A 24,521-nucleotide genomic window follows, 5' to 3' on the forward strand; every position below is an offset into this window, starting at 1 on the left:
GCCGCTGTGGCGCAATGGACTAGCGCGTTGGACTTCTAATCCAAAGGTTGTGGGTTCGACTCCCACCAGCGGTACATCTAATATATATTTTTTGAATATTTTTTTGTCTTTAATGAGAACTTTTGTGAAAAAAATATTATTCTATTCTTAAATACACAATTTTAAGAAATTTTATACAAATTTTTTTATTGAGTTGAAAAAAAAGTTTTTAAGTTAAAAAAAATTGTTAAAATATAAGTTAAAAAAAAAAAAATAAACTTTTTGTATGGAAAAATTAGTAAAAACTTCCTAAAACGTTTTTTTTGGGCTAATTATCGTTGGTTATTTTTTTTTTAAATATCAAAATTTTCTTTAGTTTTTAAATCCTTTAAAAAAAGATTTACCGAATTTAAAGCTTTTTAAAAACTGTGCATGAGAAATTAAATTACCCAAGGTATTCTTAATATATTTCATAGTTTTTAATTTTCCACGAAAAAACGACGCTGAAAACAATTTATAATTTTGATTTCTTTAAAAGAATAAATATTTTTGAAGAATTGTAAAAAGTAACTTTTTATATAAAATATTTCAAAAAACGTTTAAAAAAATTATTTGGAGAAACTCTTGGTGAAACTTTTTTTTTTTGAAGCAAATAATTTGCATGAGTTTTTTCATAATTCTTCAAAAGTATTTATTCAATAACGTTTGTAGGCATCTAAATTAGCTTAGTTTGTAAAAAAACTCAAAATTGATTTTTTTTTTACCTTAGTTATTAGTCCATTAATTACGTCAACAAATAGGGGGGAGGGTGTCTGAACTTTTTTGACATTTGTTGACAAGGGGAGGGGAGGGAAGTCAAGTAAAGTTGACGTCAATAATTTTTTATTTTTTTAATTCTATTACTCTCAAAACAAAAAATTAGGCTGCGTTTGTAGCGTAGTTTCTTCACATAATGTGAAAGAAGATTTTGAAGATCTTGTACAAGATTAGTCTAGTCTCTTCAACAATTTCTCTTAAAACCTAGAAGATGGAAAACATAATTATCTGAAAGGTCATTCAAAGAAATCCAAGTTTCAGTTAACGTAAATTATATATCAAAGGTTTAAAAATCTTCTTAAAGTGGTATTTTATTTTTCGAAAAAACAAACAAACACATTTTCATTAACATTACCAGTAGACATGTTAGTTTTTCTCAACCGTATTTGGGACTTTTTTTTTTTTTTTTTTTTTTAAGGTTATTTAGGTGCTCCCAGAAGTCCATACGGTCTTATCACGGAGCACCGCGGAAGAGCATTTAACTAGAAGTTCACGCCTCCTTCCATACCAATGTCGCTTATTGAGCTAGAGCCGGCGTCAAACCTGGGACCTCTGTGTTCTGAGCCAGAACTCTAACCACTGCGCCACGGCTGCTCAAAATAACTTGTGAATAAGAAAACTTAAAACAAAATAAAGTTTTGATATAAGTAAAGAAGGACAACTTTAAACCAATAACATCATTAAAATCAAAGTCCTGATTACGGTTGAGATAAACTAACATGTCGACTGTTAATGCTAATGAAAATTTGGGAAAAAATAAATTTTATACAAAAGTTGTATCTGAAAAAAAAAAAAAAAAAAAAACTACCCATTTAATTTATATGGTTTTTTTTCCAGGTACAACTTATATATAAAGTTTAATTTTCGCCGGTAACCGCTCATTCGGGAACGGGAACATGGGCAAGCATTTTTACGATTTTCGACAGTCTTATCTAGGACCTATTTAATATCTTATTAATACATTACATGTCTAGAATGTTCAGAACCATTAAATAATTGTTAAACAGGCCTATGTCTATATATGTTTTTTTGTGTTAAATAACAAATTTATTACCAATTGATTTAGATATAAATTAAATCAAATCTAAATCAATTTTTGAATTCACAAGTCGTTGTATGAAGCATATATAAAGGCATTTCCCAACAAGCGTAAGCAAGACTGTCAAAGAGAGGTTACTGAAATTTGGAATAAATTGAAAAAAGAGGACGATTTGCCCAAAAAAATAGACTTATTGTTGAATAGTTGTTCCGCCTTAGCACAGAAAAATAAGGCAACATTGTTGACCTTTTGGGCAGGCCATTCCATGAAGACTGGAAGTGTCCTTCCTAAAAAAGTAGCAACAAATGTAAAAATATTACAAGTTGTGAAACAACAAACACAAAGCATTCAACAAGACCACATAAAAATCGATTTTGAAGCTGGTCCTTCTAGTACTAGTAATGAAAAATCTGTGAAATACAAAGCAAAAGCACAAGATGAATTACAGAGTCAGATAAGCATCTTCAAGAGCGATTTGATTGGCTTGTATAAGCGAAAAGAATGTGGTGTTATAAGTTCAGATTAGGAAAAGGAAATCAAAAGAAAAGAAATCTAAAGGTGATGAGCTTGAAAAAAAACTCAAAAAAAAAAATATGAACAAGAAAAGCAAAAGATATTTCGAAAAAAGAAAAAAGAAACTTATTGGAAATTTGTGCTAAAAATCCTGAAATCAGCAGTAAATTAAAGATCCGATAGACAGCTGGGCGACCAACAATTGAAGAAGATCAGCCGCTACTTTTAAAAACCATCGTTGACATTGCATTGTATGGGTCTGCTGCTCATAGAAAAAGACAAAGTGATGTGTATCGTAGTGTTAGAAATCTTGATGAATTGAAAGAACAATTAAATATTAACGGTTTTCAAATAAGTAGAAGTGCTGTTTATACTCAGCTCCTGCCAAAACGAAGTTTATCATCGGAAGGCAAAAGCCATGTAACAACTGTACCAGTGAAATTAATTCGAGTACAAAATGATTTACATTCAAAACAAATTGATGGTCGATTTTGTACAAATACTTTGAATCACCTGAAGGAAGTGGCTTCTTTGTTGGGACCTAAAGAAGTATTCATCATTAGTCAAGATGACAAAGCCAGAGTCCCCATAGGATTGACAGCAGCTAACAAGCAAGCTTCACTTTTAATGTACGTTGAATACCGCGTTACATTGCCTGATCTGAGGAGTTTGACATACAAAAGATCCAAGCAGCAAGTTGATCAAAACGATTCTTATTATGTCTGTGGATGGTGGACCTGATGAAAATCCAAGGTATCGAAAAGTTATTGATGTTGCTGTCCATCATTTTGTAAAGCAAAATATTGATGCAATGTTTGTAGCAACAAATGCGTCTGGTAGAAGTGCGTTTAATCAAGTAGAAAGACGAATGGCTCCTCTTAGTTGAGAACTGTCCGGACTGATTTTGTCGCATGAATATTTTGGAAGCCACCTTGACACAAAAGGTAGAACAGTTGACGAAGAATTGGAAAAATTAAACTTCAAATATGCTGAGCAAACATTGTCAGAAGTATGGAAGCAAGTAAGTATAGATAATTTTCCAACAGTGGCAGAGTATATTGTGCCTGAAAAGTCTGAGCTTGAAGTTTAAAATTTAATAATCAAAGATCAAGTCTGGTTCCAAAACCATGTAAGAACAAGTCACTTTTTTCTACAAATTATCAAATGCTGTGGTTTAACTTGTTGCCAACCGATTAGAAGCTCGTATTTTGAAATTATTGCTAATAGATTTATCCCCCCACCAATTCCAGTCTGTCAAACTAATGAGGGTCTTAAAGCACCAGATATATCTGATATAAACTTACATAAATTTCCATCTCTTTTCTGTAGTCAGTCTATCAATTTGAAAATATACTACCTCGATCAGCAAAAGCTTTCAAAATTATTCCATATGGTATATATTGTCCATCTATTCAGTTGTCATTGTTTGAACAGATCTGTAAAATCTGTCGCGTTTATATTGCTTCGCAAGCCATATTAAAGAAGCACATTCAACAACACCAAAAATGTATTTCTGGGTCCAGTCAAATACCGCATGCACTCTAACAACAAAGAACTCGTCCAATGTGAGTGGCTGCCAAAAGACAGAGAGAACTCATGGCAGTTATTGCTTATGAAGAGAGATGCTAAGTGTAGAATGGCTAGATGAAGAAAATGTTACTTGTCTGGTGTTTTGGTTCCCCAAGAAATAATTCAATCAGACCCTATGCTAATAACAACAATTGAGGAGCATTTGGCATCTCCATGGGAAGATATAGAGGCTACGATTTAAGATTTGGGTTTATTTGTAAAAATATGTAAGAAAATTAAAGAAATTTTTTTTGAAGTTGTAAACTACAAATGTAACTACAACTTAAAAAGGTTTTTTTTTTTTATAAAGAGCAAGGGGGGGGGGGGGGAGGTTAATTAAATGTTGACGTAATTTTATAGGGAGGTCTTTGAAAGTTTGACAAGTTGTTGACAAGGGGGAGGGGGGAGGTAAAAATCGTCAAAAATTTGTTGACATAATTAATGGACAACCCCTTAAGGATTTAAAGGAATTTAATTTTCTACGGATTTAAAGTTTTAGACTAAAGTTTAAGACCAATAATACATATATAAGTAATACGCATTAGTGCCATTAGGTAAGTTCTGTTCTTCTCATAATCGCTACTAGAGGGTGTCAAAATTATCCTGATATATTAACCTATGTATCTCGATATAATAATGTTTAAAGCAGGTATTACATAAGATCGTGAAAGATGCAATATCGCGGATAGCGTAGGCTAAATATTTTGAAATGTTCATGGATGATCAGAATAAAACAATTGGCAAGTCATTTGATATTCTAAACTAAAGTTACTTTATAAAAGTAATTGCGTAGTAGCGAATCCGAGCCGCTGTGGCGCAATGGACTAGCGCGTTGGACTTCTAATCCAAAGGTTGTGGGTTCGACTCCCACCAGCGGTAGTTTAACAGCCTTTTTAGTTTACTAAAATCTTTAGAAGTCTAACCCAGTGGCTCGGAACCAATAGGTATATGTTCGATGCAGGTTAGGTCCAGATTGGCCTAAACCCCTCCCCCCTTTCCTCTTCATTTTATTCCTTGAATCGTCTCTGATAACATATTTTTAATTCTATAATATTTATGATATTATAACTTTAAAGCGGAACAATTCACTTTGTTTATAACTGTTTTTAAAATCCAAAGATTTTACGTACAGTAGGGAATTGGTTTATAGGGTTATGGCGTAAATAAACGTTTAATATAATTAGTCGTAACAAACATATTAAATTAATATGTTCGTTACTACTATTTATATTATATGTACAACTTTTTCAGTCCTTCTTTATTGGAGTAAACGTCTTAAGTGCGTAACATTGCGATCCTAATGAATATTTGAAAAAAAGCTCTTTGAACGTTTGCTCCAATAAAGAAGGATTACATATAATTCCAAGGATTCCAAAGAAAAAGTTGTACATATAATATAAATAGTAGTAAGAGGGGAAGGGGGAAAGGGAGGGGAATTACAAAGTGTCACCAAATATCACATGGGGGAGGGGGGTGGTTTGTTACAGTGTGACGTGACAAATAACATTTTAAATTAAATTTTTTATCACATCGTAATTTGTTAAAATTGCTTACTCGGAGATATTTATATAAAACGGAAATTTTCAAGATAAATGATATGCAACGACTTTACAAGTGGCTAGCGTTTAACGGAGTCATAACAAATGAAAAAAAAAAAATTAAATCAGTTTTTTTACACGTTCACCTTAATAAGAGCAAAAAATTTTTGCGTGGCGAACATCGTGGTGAACAGACGCGTTTTCTTACAGTTAAATATTTTTTGGAATTTTTTTAATGCGTTAAATAAAAATTGATATGTCTAAATCAGAAGAGTTAGTTTCGATTACTAAGATGAGAGAGCTACTAAATATTCAAAAAGAAACAATTTTGTCTTTTTTTCATGAAGCATTATCGAACATAAATGAGAGGTTTGATAACTTCAAATCAAAGTTTTAAAGAAGTTCGGCGAGAACTCGACGAAATGAAATCTGGATTAAATTTTGTTGGCGATGTATTCAACGATAAAGCTAGAGCAGTTGAGGAAAAAATTAATAAAGTTCACGACGATTTATCAAATGTACGAAAAATGCAGGGTAAAATATCTTCTGACAATATTGAGTTAAAATTAAAAAGCGTTGATATTGAAGACCGTAACAGAAGAAACAATTTAAGAATTGACGGGGTCGTTGAAAATAACAAAGAAAAGAATTGGGAAATCGCAAAAAAAAAGGTAAAGCAACTATTTAAAGATAACCTTGGTATTGAAAAAGATATTATAATTGATCGGGCTCATCGAGTGGGAGTAGCTAATGATAAACGAGAGCGAACAATTGTCTTGAAGCTCCGGGATTACGAGGACAAAAAAACAATTTTGGAAAGAGCAACAAAATTAAAAGGAACTAGTATCTTTCTAAACGAAGATTTTAGTTTTACCACGCGAAAAATTCGAAAGGAACTTTTTGATCAGGCGAAGATACATCGTCAAAATGGCTATTTTGCAAAAGTTGTTTACAACAAACTTATTGTTCACGAATTTCGAGAAAACACCCGCAACACAGATGTTATTTCGACATGCGTAAACGAGTAAGCGTTTTGAGTATTTTAGTTTTTAATTATATTAAATATTTTTAAATTATACATTTTTAAAAAATAGCAGCGCTTTTTCCACAGAAATTAGATTTTCACAATTTAAATTTAGACTTTTTTGAGGACAACTTTATAAATAACCTATCCGAAGAAAATATAAATATTTTCAAGAAACTCAAATGAACTTAATTAACACACCGTATATTGATCCTTTTGAATTTAAAGTAATATCAGAGGATGGCTCATTTTCTGTATTACACATAAACATTAGAAGCATGCAGCAAAATTTTGATAAACTTAAAGAATTTTTAAATATTTTAAACTACACGTTCGACATCATATCTATTTCAGAGACTTGACATGATACAGAAAGTTCTCTTGAATTAAATTCTAATTATATATTACCATTTTATAAACTAATAAGTCAATCAAGAGGAAATGGGAAAAAAAGGAGGAGGATTAGGAATTTATGTCTTAGAAAAGTATGCTTTCAAGATAAAAAATATACTATGCTTTTCAAATGATAATTATGAAAGCCTTTTCATTGAAATTATTAATAAAAAATACCGAAACATTTTAGTTGGATGTGTTTATCGTCCACCGAGTGGAAAAATAAAAAATTTCGAAACTTTTATCAAAAATACGATTATGAAAATAAAGAAAGAAAATAAGACATTATATATAACTGGTAACATAAATATTGATGCTCTTTCTAACACAAAATTTCCAAAAATAAAATCTTTTTTGATATGCTTTTTAAATTTAATGTCTTGTCAACTATTAATAAACCAACGCGAGTAACAAAAACCTCTGCAACAGCAATAGACAATATTTTTATCAATAATTATTTAGAAACGACATTTGAAACCGGTTTATTTTTGACAGATATTAGCGATCATTTCCCGATATTCATAAAAATAAAAAACTTTAAATCTATGTCTGATTGTCATTCAAAAATTATACATTTAAAAAAACGAAATTTAAAATTGAGTAACACTAATAAATTAACAAGTAGACTAAAACAAGAAACATGGAACAACGTATATAAATGTAAAGATACTAATGAAGCTTACAATGCCTTTTTAAGTACATTTTTGGAGTACTTTAATGAAACCTGTCCAAAAGAGATAATAACAACTAAGTCAAAAGCAATTGCTAATCCGTGGATGGATAAATCGTTTTTAAAGTGCTCAAAAAAAAAAGCAAAAACTATACAATAAATTTTTGAAAAATAGAAACAATGATAATGAAAAAAATTACAAAAATTACAAATTTTTTTACCAAGATCTCATTAAAAATGCAAAAAAAAAATATTACAGTAATCAAATGAACAAATGCAAATTTGATAGCAAAAAAACATGGTCCATCATTAATCTCATAATGGGAAGAGAAAAACTAAATTCACCTTCTCTTCCTAAACGAATTGTTATTGAAAATAACGATATATTTTGTCAAAAACTAATTTCAGAAGAATTCAATAAATATTTTACAAATATTGGTCCAAATCTTGTAAATAAAATTGTACCAACATCTGTATCTTAAAACCACGAATAACGTTACCATGCTTGATTATGAATTAGGCTATAAAGAATTAGAGGCAGCCTTTACCTCCTTAAAAAAAAAAAGGCTCCAGGATTTGATGAGATATCTAGTGATGTTGTTATTGCAAACAAACACAGTCTTAATAGACCCCTGATTCATATACTTAAGCTCTCATTAAATTCTGGGATATTTCCGGATGTACTTAAATTGGCAAAAGTAATTCCATTATACAAATGTAATGATCATTCTGACATTACAGACTACAGGCCTATATCAATACTTTCTGTATTTTCAAAACTCTTCGAACGTGTAGTTTATAATAGAATCTATGATTACTTCATTAAAAACAATTTTTTTTACCCAAATCAGTTTGGCTTTCAAAAAAATCTCTCTACAGAGCATGCAATCATTGAAATAGTAGATCAAATAACTAATGGTTTTGAAAATAATAAATTTACTTTAGGAGTGTTTTTTGATTTATCAAAAGCAATCGATACAGTGGACCATTGCATTCTCTTAGATAAATTAAGGCATTACGGAATAATAAATAAAACTTATTATTGGATTAAAAGCTATCTTACAAACCGAAAACAATATGTAAATAATGTCCAATCTGGAGTATTAAATGTCATATGTGGAGTCCCGCAAGGATTGATTCTTGGTCCACTTCTTTTTCTAATATATATAAATGACTTTTGTAATGCATCTTTAAAAATGAACTCGGTCATGTTTGCAGATGACACAAACTTATTTCTCACCAACAATGATATCAAGAAATTATATGCAGACATGAATATTGAACTGTGTAAAGTAAACAACTGGTTTAAGGCAAACAAACTCTCACTTAACGCTGAGAAAACAAAGTATATACTATTTCACAAAAAAACACAAGAAGAAAATCTTCCTCTCAAGTTGCCTAACCTATCTCTAAATGATATACTAGTAAATAAGCAATCCAATATAAGATTCTTAGGAATCGTTGTTGATGAAAAATTATCCTGGTTTCCACATATAATATATATCCAGTCAAAAATCACCAAAATAATAGGTTTGATGTATCGAGTTCGCTCCTACGTCAATAAAATTAAATTAATCTACTTTGGGCTAATTCATAGCATCATCAGCTATGCAAACTTTTCATGGGCAAGTACTCAAGCGGCAAAGATTAAAAAAATTTATAGTCTACAAAAACATGCTTGCAGAATCATTTACTCAAAAAATAGGCGTGAACACGCTAAGCCCTTAATGAAAGATATGAAAATGATGAATGTGTTTGAAATAAATATCTACCAGCATTTAATCTTCATGTATCGTTATAATCACAATATCTCTTCTATAAGCTTTAATAACAAGTTTAAAATAAATAAAAATGATAGCTATAATCTTAGAGCGAATATGTCCAACACATATAAACTGCCTCGGATAATAAACAAATATTCAGAGTACAGCATTCTATATCGAGGTCCAAAAGTATGGAATACTTTTCAAAAAGGATTCAAAGGTACGGTAAATTCGTTAAGTTCATTCAAGTTTTTAACAAAAAAAGAAATTTTTAAAAAATAAGAAACGTTTTTGGTTAATGATACTTTGAATAATTTCTCATAAATCTGTTTTTGTTTTATTTCTACTTTTGTTGGTTGCTTATCAATTTTATTAGCGAATTACGCGTTTTATTACGATATTTTATTGAAATTTTATTACGTACTGTCATCCTCATCTTCTTTGAGCCCCTTTCTGTTTTACTTATTTTATTTATTGAAATTTTATATTACAAAGTTGTAAAATCTTATATTATATTAAAACAGAGAAAAAAAAAAAAATGTTTAGCATAAACATCATGCAGACACAAAAGTTGCTAAATCATCATTTAGTGCCCTTGAAGAACTTTCGGCAGTCTTGGGTCCTAGAGAAGTGACGTTTCACTCCCAGGATGATAAAGCCAGGGTGCCAGTTGGATTGACAGCTGCAAAAAAACAAGCACCAATGATGACGCATATAGAGTTAAGGTGACTTTAGCTGATCATAATTTTGCTCCTCAACACAAACTTATTCCTTCAGTAATTGCAACCATAGAAATTAAAAAAGATTGAATGGAAAAACAAATGGTCACATACTCTAGCCCAACATACATAGCAATCAGAAGTGCAAAACATAATTCATCAACAGCACTTAGTCACTTAGAAGGCATGAACAGAATAAACCATCTTCCTGCATTTTAAAGCAGCTTATTTACTTCAGATGGAGTTAGCAAACCAGTCATGATTATAACTGTTGATGGTGGACCAAGTGAAAATCCAAGATATCAAAAAATAATTCATTGTGCCAAGACTTATTTCAAAGAGCATGACCTTGATGAAATATTTTGCCAAAGCTGGTGAAGTTCTTGCACAAATTTGATTCAACACATTTTTTTATGGATTTGAAACTAAAGCCGAGTACATAAAACCAAACAGTGAAAAATATATTTTGCCACTATGAGCAAAACAGTTTGCTCAAGCATTGGATATCCAAATGAGATTCAAAAAATTAGACCTCATTGCCTAGTTGATCAACGTCTATCTGAACTCATGTGTGTCTTTTGAAATTCGAACAAAGAAACAATTGAGTGGTATGATCAGGACAATGTTGATACCTCTGACCTCAACTGGCCTTCAAAAGTTATTGAAGAACATGGAACTCCAGTACTTAAAGGTAAAAGTACTGGAGTTCCATGAATATCTGAATATCTGTCTAAAACCTGAATTTGTTTCCAATTTGGAAACAAATTCAGGTTTTAGACAGATATTCATCAATTGTATTTAAAAAAAAGTTAAACTATTACAATTAAAATATACACTTATAAAATTTTTTTATTCTTGTCACGCCACACAGGGAAGGGGTTTGGGGTGGGGGTTCTTCAAAATGCTACAAAATGTCACATTTTGGAGGGGGAGGGGGTATAAAAACGGCTAAAAAGTATCAAGTATTTATTTGAACAGCCCCTAACGGAACATACTAATTTTAAAAAAGTGCGTTTACGCCATGACTCTATAAACCGATTCTCTATTGTACGTTGTTATATTTCATATAGACACTTATAACCTTTTGACAGGGTTGTATTAAGGCGGAGGCTGAGGAGGCTATAGCCACAGGTAGGGTTTCCAAAAAACCGTTTAGATCAATTATGCAGCGCAACAATCTTTCTTTGTACTCTGGATAGTTATTGTTTCGCTTATACCTCGACCAATGTTGATAAAAATCTTGATGAGAAGTTTCAACAGTTTGTTCACTATAAGGCCCCGAGGGGGATCCTTTGTGACTGATGAAATCCTTGATGTCGTAGAAGATAGCGTGAATTTTAGGTGTTACGCTTTTACCATTAATCATCAAGTAACACCTTTTGAAGTTTTCAATTTTTTCAGCGAAATCCGGCTGAAGGATGTATCCAAAGCAAGCCTTCACAACTAAATTGAAGCTTTTGAATGCTTCAATTATGCACAAAATGTTGGAGGTGATGCAGCACCTCCACATTTTTAAGAAGCTTCCTCCATTAATTTCCCTCAAATAATATAGGCCTCCATAATATAGGCTCAGTTGAATGTGGAGGGCGGCTGGCCACTTAACAGCTTCTATCCAAGCAGTTTTTGAGATCTTGAAAAGATGGTTGACAACTCCTAAGAGGAGATGCAATTCCATCGGTGGGATGATTTCCAAAATCAGAACATTGACAGGCCCACAGATGATTGGCTTTCAAATGACATTGCTGAACAGCTTTGTATTAGTAACAACCCCGCCAGATAAAAACTCAAAGCTTGAAGTGATTGAGCCCAGTGTTCGCAAGTTTCCAGATTTAGCAAGACACTTGGATTTGACATCACACGGCAAGGGTGCGTACTTGAATGGGTTTGAAGACCACAAATTATATTTGCAACTTTCAAATCACAAGCCAAAATTAGTTTAACTTCATTTGCATTAATCAGTGACCAGATTTGTTCAATATTGGAGTGTGTTTCTGGCAATTCACCATGAGTCAATACTTTTTCTAGTAATCTGCATTTATTAGTTATGTCTTCTTCTCCTATTTTATAAATATCTTTAATATCATACAAAAACTCGAACGGTTCTATTGTACTCGAAAAGCTTTCAAATCGTTCTTTAGCTATCGATTCTTTACCTATTTTAAAGAGAACATCAAAAAACTGCTTTTTGAATTTTTGGTTTGGTTGTAAATCACCATCTTCAAAAGGTTCATCATCAAAAAATCTTTTTCTTTTTCTTGCTCTTTCACGTGAAATAGAACTGAATTCGTTAGTCAAATTTGCATCATTAGCTAGAATTTTGACTTTTAAAATATATATTTTGTAAGAATCTTTAGTTCTTGTTAAATAATGAAACTTATGTAAGTTTATCTTGCATTGTTTATTAAAAAAGTTATTTAAAGAAAGTGTTCTAACATTATGCTTATATTTCGAAATAAAACTTATATTAGACTTATTTTTATTTTCGAAAACTTTTAAGAGAACTAAAGATTTTAACAATTTATCAGATAATCGTGATCTGATTTTTGTGCAGAAACTAATGCAGCTCGATCAAATGCATTCGACATCTGTTGGTGTAGGCTTTATAGAGAGAATCGCATTATAAAAAAATATAAATTTTTTTTAAGATTTTTTGTCCTTTATCTTAGATATGTTAAAATAACCTTCAGCTGTAAAGGTTCCTCATCATTAGAAGTAAATCCAAAAAGCCTTAACGCAATTTTTCCAGCAAAATTTAAAGTACTTTTTAATGGAACAAGTATTTTTTAATGGATCTATTTGGCACTTTAACATCTGCATAACTATTCCGTTAAGTTTTTCATCGACGCGTTTTTTTAAATTTGAATGCAATAACGATACGATTTCTGTATTCATAGGAAATAGTTTTGCAAGCATGAATTCAATAACAGTAACATCTTCTCTGCTAAGCAATTCCACTGTTAGCTTTGCTGACTCTAAAGTGGCATGTAATGAAGCTAATAACTAAAAATCTAGCTTGTTGATTACATCAAGAGCATTTAATTCAGTAAATGTCTGGAAAAAAATTTCTTAGTTTTTAACAATGAATTTTACTACTTTACGTGCATTAATCAAAACTTCTGGGCAGTCAACATTAATTTCATTGTTTACTGATTCAAAACTAAAATTATTATTGTAAATTCCATGTTCATTCACTTCTCAATCACTGTCCGTTTTCTTGGGAATAGGTACGTTTGTGTCTTTTTTTTTTTGTATAACGTGTCGCATACATTAAGATGAATTGCATGATTAAAGCAAAACTGATCAACAATGTCTGTTTATTGCATGAGCTTCTTATTGATTGCTTATTAATCTTGAGTAGAACCTACTAAATCTTTTTTAATACAGACACCAAATGAATTCAAATGATCCTTTTAAAATAATATTTTGTCTTATACTTTCAGCTGGACAGAAACCATAAATCCTATTGAGGCCAGTTTTATAGGTTTTCTTACATTGGCTTTCATGCAAGGGCACACCAATGTACCTTCTGTTCATCATATGTTAAGCTGAGTTTATGTCCCATTTGATTTTTTTTTGATAATTTCTTATTTTATCACTTTTTTTTTTTATCGAAAAATCTTGATGGATTAAATTCATCACAGTTGTTGGACTTTTAGGAAGATGATTTCCACTTTGTTGAATCAATGAGCAAATAAATTTGTTGTTAGTTACCGTATTAATCGAAACATCATCTGTTGCAACATGTTTTTCGTAAAACACTGTCCATGATTTTAATTTGTTTTTCCGATGGTGTATTTGAGCTGCTGCTTGATTCTTCAGTCGAAGGACTTGTCATAGTAATTCCATAACGCAAAAAATGGTTCCGTAAAGTAGTTGTGGATCCACATGTTCTATTGTGGATCCACAACATCTATTACAGATGCCTTAAACATCTCTTAAACTTGGAGTTTTACGCCGGGCAACAAATTTCCAAAAAGATGACATTATTTATCTGGAAGAAAAATATATTTTCAAAAAATTAAATAATAAAAACACGTGAATTACTTTTATTACATACCTTTACGTTTTTTTAAGCAATAAAAATCTTTAATATAAAGGATAGGCCATCCTATTTGAGTATTCGAATACTTTATATTTGAATATATTTGCGTGTTTTATTCGATATTCAAACATTTTTTTTGGATTACTTGAATAATTTTGAAATTGAAGACATTTCAAGCTTTCCAGCAAAATACAATCTAAATAATAAAATAAGAATTTAGTAACCTACAAATTTGATTTTTTATACCTTTCTATAATAAATAAACATTCAGAAGACATTATACAAAAAAATTGCCAAAATCGTCTTTGAAAACCAACAGTTTTCAGTTATATCGTTTTTGACAAAAAAACGCGGTTTTCGGTTATCGGTTAAAGCCGATCGGAAACCCTAGCCACAGGCCCACCACAAACAATAAGCCCACTGAAAAAAATATAAAACAATTGCAAAATATAGGCCCACTCCTAGAAAAAAATATCGATAAATAAAATAGCCGATCTTAAAAACGTCAAAAGGGCAGTAACACCAAACTATCAACAACCGGATACTTAAGCTCGCGGCCTCACCTACTAAATATTAAACTATAGAACATAAATCGAAAAGAAAAAAAAAAAAAAAAAGCAGGTCAAAGCAATGTATGTAAGGCTTTCAGAAAATCTTAAACTACTGGTCGAAAAGGCCTGTGACAAAAGCGCCAGCAGCTGGTTAAACACTCTACCAATTAAAGAACAAATTCTAGATCTGAATAAGAAAAAGTTTAGGAACGCACTTAGATTGAGATACAATGTGCCACTTGCTAATTTGCTATCCTATTGTGCTTGTGGAGAAAAAATTGACGAGCTACATCCAATATTATGCAAAAAGGTGGCTTTGTGTGCAACAGACATGATAATATAAGAGATATTTTAACTGTTTTTAACAATATATTTTACTGCGTTGCACAAATTATCTTTTTCTCGTTTTCATTTTGCTTATATCGAATTCAATAAAAAAAAAATTTAGTGCAGACTGTTAGCTCGTTACATTATTTATATAATACTTTCTTTTTATTATTATAAAAATTAATAATCATGAAAAAATATAAAAGCGGATAAGAGAAAGCAAAATTAAGGAAAGAAGAAGAGAAACGTTACAAAAAAGTTCTGGCAGTAACTAAAAAGATATGTTTTGAGGTTGATAGACTGAACTCTATCAACATCACAACTTGTAAATCATGAACAAGAAACTCAAGATGAACCAGTTCTAGTAGAAGGTCTAGCCGAAAATGTTAAAGTAGAAATGCAGTGTGATAAACTTACAGATGTAAATACAAAGTTTCCTGATGATGTAGGAATGTGGAAAGTTACTGATGTTTTGCGATGAATTGCTAGTTGTCAACGCATGAAAAGCAGTTTTAGCGGGTCAGAAGGCATATTTCCAGGGGATACGTTTAAACAACGTTGTTTAAAATCTTTTTTTTTCCGAGAGCAATTAAATGTTGAGAAATTTTAGCGTGATTGGATTTGTTGCTCTCCAAAAACTGGTAAGATATTCTGTGCTGATTGTAAACTATTTGCAAAAACTGAAGAAATGTTAAGTTAGCAACTAGTGTTTGTTAAAATAGGAAGAATGCAGTCAGGGATTTAAGTTGCCATGAAATCAGTACTTTGCACTGAAATAGTATTGAAAAAGTTATTTATATAAAAACTACAGTAAATTGAATTGATAAAGCTCTTGTAGAACAGTACATGTCTGAAAGGAACTATTGGTATCAACTTCTCAGGCAATTTTAAGTGTAATCAAATTACTGTCGGCAAGAGGTCTTGCTTTTCATGAAAATGATAAGATTATTGGATCTGTAAACAATAGAAATTTAGTTTAGAGTTACTTGCGGAATATGATCCATTTCTTTTAGAACACATTCTAGAACGCTAACAAAGGTAGTGGCCACATATCATATTTGTCATCAACATTTTTTGATGAATTTATTTTAATTATAAGTGATCAGTTAACGAGGTAGGTCATACAAGAAATAAAAGATGCAAAATACTATTATGTTCCAGTAGACTCAACACCAGATGTTTCGCATTCAGAACAATTTACATTGATAATTCGATATGTAATAGCAAGCGGGCCAGTTAAACGTTTTATACAAAATTTTTCCGACATATAAGCATACTGGTGAGAGCTTGGCAAAAATACTACTTTCATTTTTAGAAGAGAATGGCATAAGCATTAAAAACTGTAGAGGACAATCGTATGACAATACATCAAATATGAATGGAAAATACAACGGTATGCAAGCCTGGATTCGTAAAGAAAACAGTTTAGCTGATTATGTCAAAATGCTGTCCACCGCTGTCCAGTTGCGGTTTATTTTTTTGAAAACTGTTTGTGTTTTTCTTTGCTTCAAGACACCGATGGAATCTACTTTTAACTGGATTTACTCCTTTACGAATACTTAAATTTGAAACGACTTTTGGATACACATTTGTCTGCTCACCACAATGCAGTTGATGCACTGCAGAAAAGATATAAAACAGGTCAACAGATTCTTGTCAGTACATCTAAATCAACAACTGAAAAAGCTGACGCTCAATTGGAAGCAAAAAAATTAATGCAAGTATGAATAAGAGACTGGACTAATGGTCCAGATATGGTAAATAATTTTAAAAAGGTTTGACAGAACAAGCAAATATCTTCAAGTTTCAAAACTAGACTTAGATACAGCTACAAAGATGCTACAATCCTAAAAAAACGTTTGTTTAAGAGCTTCGTTTTCAATTCAAAGAAATAGAACAGTAATGTAAAATTCTCTATCAAAATAAGGCTCTTGTTGATACAAGAGCATAAAAGAAACAGAAGATGGGTCTATCGTGACGCAGAAGCAAATGATGCTGACTCTGGATAGACGCCTTCGGAAAAGTTTAAAACACACTTTTCTTCCAATTATTGACAAGCTATTATCAGCTTTGAATCATAGAATCTCTGCATACAGTTTCAGTTATCCGATGAAATTGTTCAATTTATTGCTTTTTTCAAAGAGTTTAACAAAGAAACCACGTCAACTAAAAGCAAAATTTCATATGCAAAAGTAGAGAACTAGATGCTCATACTTATTGGTAAACATAGGCTGGTGACTGCTTTCCCAAATGTTTCAACTGCACTACGCATTAGTATGTCCCAATAAAAAAAAAAAAAAAAGAGACCATACCCTCAAATGTTGGGTATTTGGTCTGTAGAAAAAAAAAATACCCATACTTTATGGTTCATTTAGTCGACAATTGCAAGATGTATATTTTGAAAATTTGGATATGACAATTTTTCCCGTATTTTTATTACTTTCGCTTTTGTAATAATTGTTATGAAAAAAGCATTGTTGATAAAATCATACAGAAAGACTTATTAGATAAGCTTAAGAATATTTATAAACTTTTCTAATAGATTTACTAGTTAAATAATTTTAACTAGTGCAGAAGTATTCACAATATCAATTTTAATTTGCTTTTAAACATGGAGTATTCAAAAATGAAATTAAAGCAAGATGCAAAGAGATAATACAACTGCTCAATTAGTCCTAGAAGAACTGTTTGCTTTCTTAATTATCCTATAAACAAATTGCTAACAAACCAACTACCTTCTGTTGGAAATGTGTTGAGATATTACGTATTTTTAAACTCTACAGATTTTAAACTCTACAGCCTGAATCTGTATCTTTTAAAAAAGCTACAGATTCAGGCCGTCAAAGTTTCACACTGCGTGTCCACAAAAACGTCATTGCTTTGAACTTGTGTCTTTTAAAGGAGTTTGTGCTAATCATTTTGGGATCAATTGCGTTGTTGCCGAAGTTATTTCTGTATGGATCAAAGCAGGTTTTGGAGATTATATTCAGAAAGGAGCTCAAGTAAGCCAATAAGTAACCTTTAAAATAATGAATATTTTTTTATTTCGTACTCGTTTTTTGTTAGCTTAACTGCAATTGTTATCGATAAAATAACTTTTTTAATTATTTACTTAGGGACAAATTAAAGAAGTTTATTAAAAAATACACTAAAATGCTAAAAATGAAATCACTTGAGTTTAAAGATAAAACAAAACAAAACATTCTAGTAGGGCTGGTTCAAGAATTTTTTTTGGTATATGCGAGATCAAGGTTTAGCGCCCCCAATCATAAAAAAGTATATACCTCTTTATTATAATCTTATCATAGAATGTGTTTAGATAAATTGCGAATATTTATTAAAACCCTTAAAATACAAAAAAAAACATTATATCTTATTAAATATTTATCGTACTTTGCATAAAAACTGACTACAGAGCTGTAAGCGTCATGAAATACATTTTTGATAAAAGAAAATTAGCAAATAAATATTGTACAATTATTTTATTGTTATTCATTTTTATTGTTATTTAAAAAAAATAAAACAATACATCAAGTAACAAAGTTACTTTAAGTTTTTAAAATAAAGTTTTTCTTAAGCAAAATTCTCAACACTACGTACACATTAGGAATGATGTCAATCAAACGTTTTTTTTTCCATTATAAGACAGAGTTGTTTTAAGGCAGCTATCGTTTGCATTGCAGCATTGGGGATGCTATCGTATTGCAACAGCTGTCAAAACAGAATGCAGGTTTTTGCACTATTCTTTAAATGCATCTGTTTAACGTTTTTCTATTTTTCTCACGTTATAGAGAAATTCAAAATGTTTGCTTTGATCTTCCATCTGTTCAAATCTTTTTGACAAAAAACTAGTTACAGTGTCTAAAACTACAAAAAAGAAGTTTACTTTGAAAGACTCCTTTGCCAACTCTACAGGTTCATCTTGCATTTGCCAACTTCACAAGTTCATCAGTTACCTTCATAGAAAAATTGCCTTTTAATCTGACTCGGCCTGACCACTACTTAATCAGAGAACTTTGGATTGATGGCCTGTTTTTTCACCAGTTATATTGCATCTTTTTTTTATTTTTTTTATTTTTATTTTATTTTGCTGTTTATATAAATTACAATTCCCTTTCACAAAAAACAAAATATAATTACTAATGTATAAATAATAAACAGACAGGGGTTCAAAGAAGATATGGATGGCAAGATACCAACCTAATCTTTTTATAGAGCCCCTACAGATCATAACAATAATAGTAATATATGGTTAATAAATCAAGTAGAAATTTTAGGAGAAAAAAAAAAAAAGAAATAGTAAAAAGAAGATATAATATTTAAGAATAAAAATAGAGAAAAAAGAAGATGTATCAATTAAAAGTACAAACACCCTCAATTAGTCAAAAAAGAAGATATAATATTGAAAAAGCGAAAATTTTTTATTTAATATATATATATATATATTGATACAAATAGTTAAGAAGAAGATATAATATTAATAGATACTAATAGTCATAAAAGGTCATAAAAAGAAGATATTTAAATAAAAATTTCCAATTAAATATATGATACCATATTACATATAATATATAAAGATTACATTTAATATTTAAAATACAAACAGTTAAATAATCAGATATAATACTTAAAAAACAATTTTTTGTAAACAAAAATAACAATTAATCCGTAAGATTTAAAACGTAAGTTATTGTTTGACACTTTTTGTTTGAAATGAATTTCAAGATTTTGCCATATTTAAATTGCCTTTCAGAAAAGAGTTCCATGGCTTGGGACCTCTATAAATTATGCTATATTCTGTGTATTTGCTTACTTTTTTAGGTAATTTATGTGTTACTTTGATTTATTCTTAAGAAACACTTCTCATTTAGACTTTTATTAAATTTACTTATAAAGATTTCAGGAGTTAGATTATTGGTATATTTATACATAAAGATTAGGTGTTGGTAAATATTTATCTGATATATGTTCATCATTTTCATATCCATCATTAAAGGTTTAGTGTGGTCCCCCCTTTTTTGTTATATATAATTCTACAAGTATGTTTTTGTAAGGAAAGAATTTTTTCAAGTTTTGTTGGTTGACAATTTGCCCACGTAATATTTGCATAAGTAATGTAACAATGGATTAAGCTGAAGTATATGAGCTTTAGACTTTGTGAGTTTATGTATGGGCGAGTTCGATACATAATACTAATGGTTCTACTAATTTTTGACTGTATATATTTTATATGTAGGAGCCATTATAAATGATCATCCACAATAACTCCTAAAAACTTTATAGTATCTTGTTTTTTAATTTTTTTATAATTTATAACAAATTTTGGCAGTTTTAGGTGAAGGTTTTCTTCTTGTTTTTTTTTGTGAAATAAGGTTTATTGTGTTTTTTCAACGTTAAGAGAATGTTTATTTGACCTGAACCAATCATTTACTTTTTCTAATTCAATGTTCAGTGAGCATAAATTTGATTAATATTGCAGTTAGATAAAAATAGATTTGTATCGTCTGCAAATATGATAGCATTTAGTTTTACTGATGCATTTTTAAAATCATTAACATAAATTAAAAATAAGAGCGGTCCTAGGATCGATCCTTGAGGCACTCGAATATTCAGTATTCCGGATTTCTTGTTTTGAACATATTGTTTTCTATTAGATAGATAACTTTTTATCCAATGATATAGTTTACTGCATACCTCGTACCATTTTAGTTTTTCTAACAGAATAAAGTGATCAACGATGTCGAATGCCTTGAATAAATCTATGAATACTCCGAGAGTAAACTTATCATTTTCAAAACCATCAGTTATTTGGTCAACTAATTCAATAATGGCATGTTCTGGTGAATGTTTTTTTTGAAATCCGAATTGTTTTGGATAAAAAAGATTATTTTTTGTAAAATAATCAAATATTCTATCATAAACTACACGTTCGAAGATTTTTGAGAAAACAGAAAGTACCGATATGGGTCTATATTTTGATGCGTCGGCGCAATCATTATTTTTATAAATTGGGTATACTCTTAAATAAGTGGAACAAAGGTTTTGTAATGCTTTTTTTGTTAGATATAAGGATATTACTGGAAATTTCATCAAATTCTGGAGATTTTTTTTTTTTAAAGAAAAATAAGCTGCGTCAAACTCAAGAAAAGTTAAAGTACTATCATACATTGCTTCATATGTTGATTTTTTTAGATATGTAGTAACACTATGCAGCCAATTTTTTCTATATCATGTTCTCCAAAAATGTATCGACACTTTCTATTAGCTGCAAAGAGTTCAGCAGATTAACAGTTTTTATCTGAATTGTTTTGCTTACTTAATTAAATTTGAGCAAGGCATCATAAACAGCAAAGTAATTTGAAATCTGTAGTTTTCGTGGCAATATGAATTTTTTAGCCATTCATTGGAGTTTTGCTCTTTGGTAACTTAATGGACCATTAGCGACAGCCGCCAAAAATGGCAAGCTGATAACTTTCCGACAATAGTTGTGGCTAGTCATCAGTTAGCCACTTTTGACGGTTGCCACTGATAGTCTACTAGGTAACCAAGGAAAAAAACTACAACAGTCTGCATAATATGCCTATATAGATCCACTAAAATTCCGGTTTATATAATGCTTGCTAGGTAAGACCTGAACAAATCCGAGAAAATGTTCTCTTGCGTTTTCTTTGTCTCCCAGAACTGCATTGACGAACCGAACTACAAGAATCATTTGTTCTTTACAACTTACGTTAGCATTTCAGTCAAGAATTAGAGAATAATACAAAGCTTTTTGCAGTTCACACAGGATAAACTCAATAAATTTACAGGAACAAAAACCAATAAGCTTATTTTGAAATTGTTTGCTTAATAATGTACATGAGTTTGATGATGAAGATGTTCAGAAAGATTAAGTTTTAAAAAAAAAGATTAAAAATTAAAGTTAAATTTTGAAATGTGTTCAACAAGTTTTAAAAAGTTTCCATCGTTTTCTTTGAAAATTGTTTCACTTGTTCCACAATAAGCTAATCCTTGAGTACCTAGGAATTACACAATACAAAGTGAGGAGTTAAAGCAATATATGAACAACTTAGTACTTGTACATATTATGGACGCCAAAAATTATATTTAAGTTTATTTTTTCTAAATCAAAGTTATGATTTGAAATAACAAAAAAAAAAAAACATTGGCAACGTCAGTGCGACGCACTAGTCACCTTAGCGCCCTATGGGACGGCATAACTTGCGTAGCCTTAGCACCGGCCCTGCATTCTAGTAGAAAAATTTATGTCTGAATTAAGTAATCTTTTTAATATTTCAAAAATGGATTTTGGGCAGAAATTAGGAGCAGCTAATAATGATCTAGAAGTAGTTGAAAATGATCTAGAATTCTTTAAAGACCAAATAAATGAAATGAAAATGTTCACTGAGAAAAAAGATGATGCAGCTTACAGAGCTAGAACTGAAAAGAGGAGACTCAGATTTCTAACTATAGAAAAACAAAAAGAGATTATTGAACTCAAGGGAGCCAGGATAGTAGTATATAAATATGTAGTGAAAATTTAGATGGATTTAAAACAGCCGACTGCAAATTTGACTCTTCAATAGATGATGAATTTGACGAAAAACTTATGAAGAAAAAAAAAAGGTAACTGTGAACTACTACGTTAATAAAAATAATTTTTGTTTATAATCAAGCATTTATTTTATTTCCAGAAAAAGTGCTCAATTGATTTTTAATTTCATTTAATAAGAAATCTTTTGGTTGTCAACAATTTTATTTTTAGTTTATTTTGATAAAGTTTAAATTATACTGTTTAACTCAAAAAGCAGATGATGATAGGTATAAAGTAGCAGATGATGATGGGTATAAAGAAGCAGATAATGATAGGTTTAAAAAAGCAGATGATGATAGGTATAAAGAAGCAGATAAAGATAGGTATACAGAAGCAGATGATGATTGGTATAAAGAAGCAGATGAGGATAGGTATAAAGAATCTATTTAAATATAAGGTGCTAAGCAGATAGATTATCTCATACCAATTCAGAGCTTTAGATCACTGCCTAAAGTAAGGTCAACATTATAAAGAGAAAAAAAAGTTCACAATGATTCTTACTGATTTACTTTTGAAAGTATGGCTAATAAAAATAATAATAATAGCAGTTGAAATAGCAGTAATTATAAAAATTAATTTTAAAAAATAAATATGAAAAATAATTATAAAAGTAAAAAAGTACATTAATAGTAAAAAAGGAAAAAGAATTACTAACTAATCTACAAATGTTGAATTATGGACAAATGTTGTAGATTGTGCGTTAAATCAACGCTTCATGATATAAAAAATGAAAATATAATAAGTAAGGGAAGACCCTTTTTGCTTGAAGCATTCCTAGTTACGTAAGCTAGCCTATATTTAGCTTCGACTCTTATAGATAAAGGCAACAACTAAGCTATATTTTATTAGCCACAAACTAGTGAAAACTCATAACAATAAAGACAATGATTTGACCACAAAGGTAAAATTTGTTGGTATTGTAGTTTATCCTCCTCCGGATAATTATCCTCTAATTGCTATATGAAGGCCACATACCATTCTGCAAGCTTCTGCATATTCTCAAATATGAAATAGCGTTTCCTGAAAAAAAAAATGATTGTGAACACAAAAACAATTATGACTCCATAGATGTCTAACGGGTTACTAAAATCCTCATAAAAAAAAAAAAATTTATATTATAAATACTTAAAAAAAAAAAACTTATAAAAACGAAATGACATATAAAAACTATAAAAACATATTCGAAAAAAAACGAAACTCCCGGAAACACCGAAAACACTTGGAATGTAATTAAAGAACTAATTGGTAAAAATAATTATGCGAGAAATATTCTGCAAAAAATAATAACAATTGATGAAAAAAATATTTATGATGAATCAATTATTGATGAAATAATAAACAGTTTTTTTATTAATGCTGGTTCAAACTTGGCATCAAAAATTCCTCTGAATTCAACTTCATTTGAGTCTTATTTAAAAAATTACGATAAAGTTATGGATGAACCTAATCTTAAATTAATTGAATTGCAAACCGTCTTTTCTAATCTTAAAATTAACAAAAGTGCTGGGTTTTATAAAAATAACGTTAACCATCTTTAATCTTTCTTTTAAAACAGGTATTGTCCCGGAAATGGTTGAAATAGTCAATCAAATAACAGATGCATTCACTAGTCAAATGTAGTAGGTTTAGGGTAAAAATTTGATTACTTCAAAAATTTTAGTTTCATGATATTAAGGAATGGTAAACAGACTGATCTATGAAGAGAACGAATTGTTTGGCGTATATCCTGAAAAAGAATTCAACTTTTTCGGGAATTGGGGCAAATTTTCCCCCTCCCCAAATTTCTTAAATATTTTTGGGGAATATTTTAAAATTATTATATTTCTTCAAAAAATATTTTAGTTTTTATTTGTTAAAATATAAAAAAGTCCTGAATTGCAAATCTAAATAATTTTTTAATAGATCTTTAGAGTATTAAAATAACAAATGTGTATAATATAATACAATTATAATGTCCAAGACATAATAAAATATAACTAGAATA

The 24,521-nt window shown here is 30.1% G+C and overlaps 1 protein-coding gene and 2 non-coding genes across 3 annotated transcripts; all 3 read left to right on the forward strand.

Moving 5' to 3' along the window:
- On the forward strand, nt 1-74 carry trnar-ucu (transfer RNA arginine (anticodon UCU)). The gene has a single exon. It is a non-coding gene; the product is annotated as a tRNA-Arg (tRNA).
- Nucleotides 75-4,721: 4,647 nt separating this feature from the next.
- On the forward strand, nt 4,722-4,795 carry trnar-ucu (transfer RNA arginine (anticodon UCU)). Its single transcript has one exon. It is a non-coding gene; the product is annotated as a tRNA-Arg (tRNA).
- Nucleotides 4,796-5,816: 1,021 nt separating this feature from the next.
- LOC136086898 (uncharacterized) lies at nt 5,817-6,482 on the forward strand. The gene has a single exon (XM_065809396.1). It carries the CDS (start codon nt 5,817-5,819, stop codon nt 6,480-6,482), a length of 666 nt encoding a protein of 221 aa, XP_065665468.1.
- The last annotated feature ends 18,039 nt before the right edge of the window (nt 6,483-24,521 follow it).

Source organism: Hydra vulgaris, chromosome 11 (genome assembly GCF_038396675.1).
Source record: "Hydra vulgaris chromosome 11, alternate assembly HydraT2T_AEP".
Classification (NCBI taxonomy): domain Eukaryota; kingdom Metazoa; phylum Cnidaria; class Hydrozoa; order Anthoathecata; family Hydridae; genus Hydra; species Hydra vulgaris.